At 50.2% G+C, this 9,460-nt stretch overlaps 1 protein-coding gene across 1 annotated transcript in view; it reads left to right on the top strand.

Moving 5' to 3' along the window:
* Positions 1 to 5,581: 5,581 nt before the first annotated feature.
* Positions 5,582 to 9,460, top strand: part of ZNF292 (zinc finger protein 292) — a 76,157-nt gene continuing 72,278 nt past the window's right edge. Inside the window, exon 1 of the mRNA XM_075340150.1 lies at positions 5,582 to 5,846. Within this exon, the coding sequence (XP_075196265.1) occupies positions 5,667 to 5,846 (180 nt within the window). The 5' untranslated portion in view covers positions 5,582 to 5,666. The remainder of the gene's footprint in view (positions 5,847 to 9,460) is intronic.

The following is a 9,460-nucleotide window of genomic DNA, read 5'->3' as shown; positions in this document are numbered from 1 at the left end:
GCACCCTTAACACTGCTCAAAACCACATCCAAAAAGTTTATTAACCCTTTAGGTGCTTCACAGGAACTAAAGCAATGTGGAAGGAAAAAAATGAAAATTTTACTGTTTCCCACAAAAATGTTACTATAGCCATAAAATTTTGCATTTTCAGAAGGCTAACAAAAGAAAACGTACAATACAATTTGTTGCACAATTTCTTCTGAGTATGCTGATACTTCACATGTTGAGGAAAGCTACTGTTTGGGCGCATGTCATGGCTCGGAAGAGGAGCGCCATTTGAATTTTTGAACACAAAATTAGTTGGACTCATTTGCGGATGCCATGTTCGGTTTGGAGACCCCCTGAGGTGCCTAAACAATGGAGCTCCCCCACAAGTGACCTCATTTTAGAAACCAGACTCCTCAAGGAGTTTTTCTAGATGTTTGGTGAGCACCTTGTACCCCCAGGTGCTTCACAGAATTTTATGTTGAGCCGTGATACTAATAAAATACATTCTCATTATAAAATTGTTACTTCAACCAGATATTTTTTTTTTCACACTGGTAACAGAAAAAAAGCACCATAAAATTTATTGTGCAATTTCTCCTGAGTACGCTATGTGGTGGAAATCTACTGTTTGGGTGCACGGCAAAGCTCAGAAGGGAAGGAGTGCCATTTGAATTTTTAAACGTAAAATTAACTGTAATCATTTGGGGACGCCATGTCACGTTTGGAGAACCCCCAAAGGTGCCTAAACAGTGGAGCCCCCCCACAAGTGACTCAATTTTTTGAAACTAAAGTACTCAAGGAATTTATCTACGTTTAGTGAGCAACTTGAACCCCCAGGTGCTTCACAGAATTTTATAACGTTCAGCAGTGAAAATAAAAAAAATTTACCACAAAATTGTTACTTCAACCATATCTTTTTTTCACAATTGTAACTTCACAGAACTTTATAAAGCTTAGCCGTGAAAATTAAAAAAATACATTTTTTTTTACCACAAAAATGTTGTTCTAACACCAAAGCTTTCATTTTCACAACGGTCACAGGATATAATCGACCATACAATTTGTTTTGCAATCTCTCCTGAGTACGTCAATACCCCATATGTGGTCAAACACTACTTTTGAGGCACAGTGCAAAGTGAAGGAGAGAAAGAGTGCTATATTTGAGATCAGATTTAGTTGGAATGGTTTATAGGTATTATGTCACATTGGCAATGCCCCCAATGTGCCTAAATAGTGGCGCTCCCCCACAAGTGACCCCATTTTGGACACTAGACCCCTCAAGGAATTTATCCAGATGTTTGGTGAACAGCTGCCATATAACTACATGTTGTTCTCTCCCCTCAGTCCCTGTATGGCTATGTGCTGGTCTCTCCCCTCAGTCGCTGTATGACTATGTGCTGGTCTGTCCCCTCAGTCTGTGTATGGCTATGTGCTGGTCTCTCCCCTTAGTCCCTGTATGGCTATGTGCTGGCCTCTCCCCTCAGTCCCTGTATGGCTATGTGCTGGCCTCTCCCCTCAGTCCCTGTATGGCTATGTGCTGGTCTCTCCCCTCAGTCCCTGTATGACTACGTGCTTGTCTGTCCCCTCAGTCCGTGTATGGCTATGTGCTCGTCTCTCCCCTTAGTCCCCATATGGGTTTGTGCTGGTCTCTGCCCTCAGGCCCTGTATGACTATATGCTGGTCTCCCCCCTCAGCTCGTATATGGCTATGTGCTGGTCTCTTCCCGCAGCCTGTGTATAGCTATGTGCTGGTCTCTTCCCTGAGTCCTTGTATGGCTATGTGCTGGTCTCTCCCCTCAGGCCCTTTATGGCTACGTGCTGGTGTCTCCCCTCAGTCCCTGTAAGACCATGTGCTGGTCTCTCCCCTCAGTCCCTGTAAGACCATGTGCTGGTCTCTCCCCTCAGTCCCTGTAAGACCATGTGCTGGTCTCTCCCCTCAGTCCCTGTAAGACTATGTGCTGGTCTTTCCCCTCTGTTGCTGTATGGCTACGTGCTGTTCTCTCCCCTTAGTCCCTGTATGGCTGTGTGCTGGTCTCTCCCCTCAGTCCCTGTATGGCTATGTGCTGGTCTCTCCCCTTAGTCCCTGTATGGCTGTGTGCTGGTCTCTCCCCTCAGTCCCTGTATGGCTATGTGCTGGCCTTTCCCCTCAGTCCCTGTATGGCTATGTGCTGGCCTCTCCCCTCAGTCCCTGTATGGCTATGTGCTGGTCTCTCCCCTCAGTCCCTGTATGGCTATGTGCTGGTCTCTCCCCTCAGTCCCTGTATGGCTATGTGCTGGTCTCTCCCCTTAGTCCCTGTATGGCTGTGTGCTGGCCTCTCCCCTCAGTCCCTGTATGGCTATGTGCTGGCCTCTCCCCTCAGTCCCTGTATGGCTATGTGCTGGTCTCTCCCCTCAGTCCCTGTATGGCTATGTGCTGGCCTCTCCCCTCAGTCCCTGTATGGCTATGTGCTGGCCTCTCCCCTCAGTCCCTGTATGGCTATGTGCTGGTCTCTCCCCTCAGTCCCTGTATGGCTATGTGCTGGTCTCTCTCCTCAGTCCCTGTATGGCTATGGTCTGGTCTCTCTCCTCAGTCCCTGTATGGCTATGTGCTGGCCTCTCCCCTCAGTCCCTGTATGGCTATGTGCTGGTCTCTCTCCTCAGTCCCTGTATGGCTATGTGCTGGTCTCTCTCCTCAGTCCCTGTATGGCTATGTGCTGGCCTCTCCCCTCAGTCCCTGTATGGCTATGTGCTGGCCTCTCCCCTCAGTCCCTGTATGGCTATGTGCTGGTCTCTCCCCTCAGTCTCTGTATGGCTATGTGCTGGTCTCTCCCCTCAGTCCCTGTATGGCTATGTGCTGGCCTCTCCCCTCAGTCCCTGTATGGCTATGTGCTGGTCTCTCTCCTCAGTCCCTGTATGGCTATGTGCTGGTCTCTCTCCTCAGTCCCTGTATGGCTATGTGCTGGCCTCTCCCCTCAGTCCCTGTATGGCTATGTGCTGGCCTCTCCCCTCAGTCCCTGTATGGCTATGTGCTGGTCTCTCCCCTCAGTCTCTGTATGGCTATGTGCTGGTCTCTCCCCTCAGTCCCTGTATGGCTATGTGCTGGCCTCTCCCCTCAGTCCCTGTATGGCTATGTGCTGGCCTCTCCCCTCAGTCCCTGTATGGCTATGTGCTGGCCTCTCCCCTCACTCCCTGTATGGCTATGTGCTGGTCTCTCCCCTCAGTCTCTGTATGGCTATGTGCTGGTCTCTCCCCTCAGTCCCTGTATGGCTATGTGCTGGCCTCTCCCCTCAGTCCCTGTATGGCTATGTGCTGGTCTCTCCCCTCAGTCCCTGTATGGCTATGTGCTGGTCTCTCCCTTCAGTCCCTGTATGGCTATGTGCTGGTCTCTCCCTTCAATCCCTGTATGGCTATGTGCTGGCCTCTCCCCTCACTCCCTGTATGGCTATGTGCTGACCTCTCCCCTCAGTCCCTGTATGGCTATGTGCTGGTCTCTCCCTTCAGTCCCTGTATGGCTATGTGCTGGTCTCTCCCTTCAGTCCCTGTATGGCTATGTGCTGGTCTCTCCCCTCAGTCCCTGTATGGCTATGTGCTGGTCTCTCTCCTCAGTCCCTGTATGGCTATGTGCTGGCCTCTCCCCTCAGTCCCTGTATGGCTATGTGCTGGCCTCTCCCCTCAGTCCCTGTATGGCTATGTGCTGGTCTCTCCCCTCAGTCTCTGTATGGCTATGTGCTGGTCTCTCCCCTCAGTCCCTGTATGGCTATGTGCTGGCCTCTCCCCTCAGTCCCTGTATGGCTATGTGCTGGCCTCTCCCCTCAGTCCCTGTATGGCTATGTGCTGGTCTCTCTCCTCAGTCCCTGTATGGCTATGTGCTGGTCTCTCTCCTCAGTCCCTGTATGGCTATGTGCTGGCCTCTCCCCTCAGTCCCTGTATGGCTATGTGCTGGCCTCTCCCCTCAGTCCCTGTATGGCTATGTGCTGGTCTCTCCCCTCAGTCTCTGTATGGCTATGTGCTGGTCTCTCCCCTCAGTCCCTGTATGGCTATGTGCTGGCCTCTCCCCTCAGTCCCTGTATGGCTATGTGCTGGCCTCTCCCCTCAGTCCCTGTATGGCTATGTGCTGGCCTCTCCCCTCACTCCCTGTATGGCTATGTGCTGGTCTCTCCCCTCAGTCTCTGTATGGCTATGTGCTGGTCTCTCCCCTCAGTCCCTGTATGGCTATGTGCTGGCCTCTCCCCTCAGTCCCTGTATGGCTATGTGCTGGTCTCTCCCCTCAGTCCCTGTATGGCTATGTGCTGGTCTCTCCCTTCAGTCCCTGTATGGCTATGTGCTGGTCTCTCCCTTCAGTCCCTGTATGGCTATGTGCTGGCCTCTCCCCTCACTCCCTGTATGGCTATGTGCTGACCTCTCCCCTCAGTCCCTGTATGGCTATGTGCTGGTCTCTCCCTTCAGTCCCTGTATGGCTATGTGCTGGTCTCTCCCTTCAGTCCCTGTATGGCTATGTGCTGGTCTCTCCCCTCAGTCCCTGTATGGCTATGTGCTGGTCTCTCTCCTCAGTCCCTGTATGGCTATGTGCTGGTCTCTCTCCTCAGTCCCTGTATGGCTATGTGCTGGCCTCTCCCCTCAGTCCCTGTATGGCTATGTGCTGGTCTCTCCCCTCAGTCCCTGTATGGCTATGTGCTGGTCTCTCCCTTCAGTCCCTGTATGGCTATGTGCTGGTTTCTCCCCTCACTCCCTGTATGGCTATGTGCTGGCCTCTCCCCTCACTCCCTGTATGGCTATGTGCTGACCTCTCCCCTCAGTCCCTGTATGGCTATGTGCTGGTCTCTCCCTTCAGTCCCTGTATGGCTATGTGCTGGTCTCTCCCTTCAGTCCCTGTATGGCTATGTGCTGGTCTCTCCCCTCAGTCCCTGTATGGCTATGTGCTGGCCTCTCCCCTCACTCCCTGTATGGCTATGTGCTGGCCTCTCCCCTCAGTCCCTGTATGGCTATGTGCTGGCCTCTCCCCTCACTCCCTGTATGGCTATGTGCTGGCCTCTCCCCTCACTCCCTGTATGGCTATGTGCTGGCCTCTCCCCTCACTCCCTGTATGGCTATGTGCTGGTCTCTCCCCTCACTCCCTGTATGGCTATGTGCTGGTCTCTCCCCTCAGTCCCTGTATGGCTATGTGCTGGCCTCTCCCCTCACTCCCTGTATGGCTATGTGCTGGCCTCTCCCCTCACTCCCTGTATGGCTATGTGCTGGTCTCTCCCCTCACTCCCTGTATGGCTATGTGCTGGCCTCTCCCCTCAGTCCCTGTATGGCTATGTGCTGGCCTCTCCCCTCAGTCCCTGTATGGCTATGTGCTGGTCTCTCCCCTCAGTCTCTGTATGGCTATGTGCTGGCCTCTCCCCTCACTCCCTGTATGGCTATGTGCTGGCCTCTCCCCTCAATCCCTGTATGGCTATGTGCTGGCCTCTCCCCTCAATCCCTGTATGGCTACTTGCTGGTCTCTCCCCTCAGCCTCCGTCCGTATGCCTATGTGCTGCTGGTTTCTCTGTCGGCCGCGCACTGAGTGCGAAAGGAAAGCCCGAGTCACGTGAGCGCTGCTAGCACGTGACGCCCACGTCAGACCTAGCAGGCGCAACTCCATTCTAGACACGGCCGCCGAGTGGCGGTGTGTGTGAGGAGAGAGTTTGTGTGTACGAGACGGAGCGGGGTGTGAATATGGCGGACGGGGAGGCCGAAAGGGAGAGCGGCCTCAGCTCCGGCCCCGACGTCTCCGCCGAACTGCCCCACCTGGAGGAAAGACTGCAGGAGCTAGAGAGCCACCTGCGGACGGTAGGAGGCGCGGGCGAGGACGAGGCCTTGCAGGCAGCCAGCGACTACTGCCAGCGCTTCTGTCAGGTCAGTGTCTGCGGAGAATGGCCGCTGCAGGCGGCTCCGGCTCCCCCATTCCCGCCATGTTGGCCCAGGCAGTGAGCTCGGTCTCCGCACAGTAATGGAGGCCCGTGCACTGGGCGGGACCGCGGCTCCTTTGTGTGTTTACATGCTACATACATGTGCGGGCCTGTCACCGGTGGAGGGATGCGTGGGGAAGGAAGGCCCCGGCCATTGTACGTGTGACCTCCGAGGCTGTCACATCCTCCGTGGGTCTCCGCTGTGGGTCCCCGCGCCCTCCTGCTGTGATCACGGCCGCGGGGCTCAGTGCTGTGGCATTGTGAGGGCACAGATCGGATTGTGCACCCTCCTCTGCAGCAGCATGACCCAAAGGGATTATGGATTTAGGGTATGTGCGCACGTTGCTTTTTACCTGCTTTTTTGCTGCTTTTTTGCTGCTTTTTCTTCTGCGCTGTTTAATGCCAAAATGGATGTGTTCTTCTATTCAAGCAAAGTCTATGGGAATTTGGGTTTCTTGTTCACACTATGTTGTTCAAAATGCTGCCTTTTTGTGGCAGAACTTTGGTCAAAAACTCAGCTTTTCAAAGAAGCAACATGTCAATTGTTTTTGCCATTTGGGTTTTGCACTGCAAAGCTGAGTTTTTGACCAAAGTTCTGCCACAAAAAGGCAGCATTTTGAACAACATAGTGTGAACAAGAAACCCAAATTCCCATAGACTTTGCTTGAATAGAAGAACACATCCATTTTGGCATTAAACAGCGCAGAAGAAAAAGCAGCAAAAAAGCAGGTAAAAAGCAGGTAAAAAGCAACGTGCGCACATACCCTAACCCTCTAGATGGCTGCTGCCCACGAGTTCCACTACAGATGCCACTGGGCAACCTCTGGGGCTTATTGCCATTGCTTCATGGCTTTGTTCTTAAAAACACAGGGCCGTGCACATTAAATAAGTAATCCTTGTTACCTATAGCAACCAACCAGGGTTAACATTTAAAGGCCCTGCACTGCTGACACTATTCCTGTGACTGCTGCAGCCAATCACTGAGCTCAGCAATCGCATGGCATACATGCAAGGGCCACCGCTGAGGCCAGTGATTGGCTGCAGCAGTCACATGATGTGGAGCAGCATTGCTGGGCTCAGCAGGTGAGTAATGGTGGTTTGATTTCTTTATTTGATAAGTTTCATGTTCTTAGGCCACAGTCTGGCCAAGTCCTAATGTTTCCATGGCGCTGAGGAGAAAAATATGAAAAATTGATACTCCTCCCGGATTGCCTGTGCTCCGCTGTATGCAGCCCTGATCATTGCAGAATTCACGTGGAGCCCCTGCCGGAAGTTATCAAATAAAAAAAAAAAATACTTGCCCTCACGCACCTCTGTTCTGACGCCTAGTAAATCATTGCTGATCATTTTAGTCCGGCCTAAACACAATGGCAATGCCCACTCCGTACCTAGCTCAGCAAGTGATCGGCTCTGGTCCACACAGATTGTGTTTTGGTCTTTTGAGGGTAAAAAAAACCTATTAAAAACGCTTGTAGTAATCCGTATATGGTGCGTTGGTTTTTTTTTTATCATACTCTAATGGTTTTTTTTCCATTTGCATTTCCATTTCTAATCATAATGTGGTGTATAACAAAAATATCGCTAAAAAAATTGTAATAAAAAGGGCCAAAAAGCAGACAACACACTGAAGAATTGTCCTTGAATGGACACTGTTTTCTACCACATTACAACCCACGATATGTGCACTATAGGCAGCATTTTGACAAAAGGGAAGATTGCTCCAAGCAGATGTGAAATGTTTTTGATTTGTTAAAAAAAAAAAAAAAAAAATCAGTGTGAACATCCCCTAAGTGGGCATTTCTGGTGTGAAGTCTGGAGCAGCAAAGACACACGTATTGAAACGGAGTAGTAATATTACTGCCTTCATTTCTTTTTTTTTTTTTTTTAAATATTATTATTGTAACATGTACACAATCTCCAGAGCAGCAGCAGGGTTTTTCTTTTTTTTGTTTTTTGTGTCCATGAATTCCTGTCGCACCACCAGTAAGCCCTTATATACTGTGTTCTAGAATGCTGTATATAAGTCTCCAAGCCCATCTGTATAACATAAGAAAGACCTTTTATTATATTAATCTATGGGGTGGTCCGGCCCAATGGGCGTTGCTGGTCTTGATCCGGCTCCTCCTCCCTTCTTTCTTCGTGTGAATGATGCGTTCTACGTCATCCAAACAGTGTCCTCCATTGTGCATAAGTGGTGACCCTAGTTTATGGGAAAAACCTGGTAGTTGCCCTTTAAAGAGATCCTGTCAGTTATATTTTGTAATGCAGATTACAATGATTCCTTTAGAGAAGAAATCCGTGTTGTTGTTCTTTTAGAATCACCATTTGAAGTTTTCTGCTAATTATATTTTGTTGCACAGGGGCTGGACTATACTCGGGGTCTTCTCCTCCCTGTCTGTGATTCCCCAACCCCTCTTCCTCTGGTCTGTGTACCACAGGTCTATACTGAGATTTCAAATGGATGGCCGGTCATTCACAGACTGGAGGCAGATGGAGGGACTGGGAATCACAGACACGGAGGGAAGACCCAGTCCCTTTGCACCACCGAAATCTAACTAGCAGAACACTAAACTCAAAGGTTAATACAATTACAAAAATTGAGCTATCACCACTCCATGTTTGACGCTGTGAAGGGCAAATCCAGAACGTGAAAACAAAAGTGGAAGTAGTAAACGGCACATCCAATCCATTTCATAGCATAAAATAAAATCTTCTTTGTTACATGATAAAATCGTCAGAAAAAAACTAATGTACTCTGACGCATTTCCGATGTACACAGACACCCTTAGGCTCTGTGCGCACTAGACCGTTTTACCCGCGGATTTTTTCTTGAGAAATGTCTGCAATCTTTGTGCAGACATTTCCCAGCAAATTCTATGAGAAAAAAAAATAGCTGTGCGCACTGTGCGGATTTTTCTCAAGAAATTTCCTTGAGAAGAATTTCTCGAGAAAATTTCTTGAGAAAATGAGCATGTCCATTATTTCCGCAGGTACCCTGCGGATTTCGGCAGTACAGCCTGCAAAATCCGCAGGGAACCACCCGCGGGAAAATCGCGGCAAATCCGCATGCGGATTTGGTGCGGCTTTTTTCCGGAGGTCCGGAAATCTTTCACTCCCAGAAGTTTCTCAAGAAATTTTCTTGAGAAACTTCACATTTCTAGTGCGCACATAGCCTTAGACCGCTTTCACACGGCGTTCCTCTCCCTGTTCAGTGGTCCCGTCAGGGCTTCCGTCCGAACCCCCGCAAAACAGATTTCGGACGTATGCGACGATGGTGCCACTGACTATAATGGTGCAGATGGAGTTACCATGTCCTCTGTCGTGCGAAATGTTCCAGAGTATACACTTATTTGAGTCGGACACCCAGTAGACTGCGTATGGGTGTCCGATTCCAGTAAGCATATACTCCCGAAAATGTTGCACGACAGAGCACACGGTGACTCCTTCTGCACTATGAGGCCCCTTTCAGACGTCCGTGTTTCAGGTACATGTGACATCCGTTTTTAACACGGCTGCCACATGTATCCATGTTATTCTCTGAAGTTACTTACACAGCCATGT

Source organism: Anomaloglossus baeobatrachus, chromosome 3 (assembly GCF_048569485.1).
Source record: "Anomaloglossus baeobatrachus isolate aAnoBae1 chromosome 3, aAnoBae1.hap1, whole genome shotgun sequence".
Lineage (NCBI taxonomy): Eukaryota > Metazoa > Chordata > Amphibia > Anura > Aromobatidae > Anomaloglossus > Anomaloglossus baeobatrachus.
The sequence above is the reverse complement of the archived record's forward strand: the minus strand, read 5'-3'. Positions and strand labels throughout refer to the sequence as shown.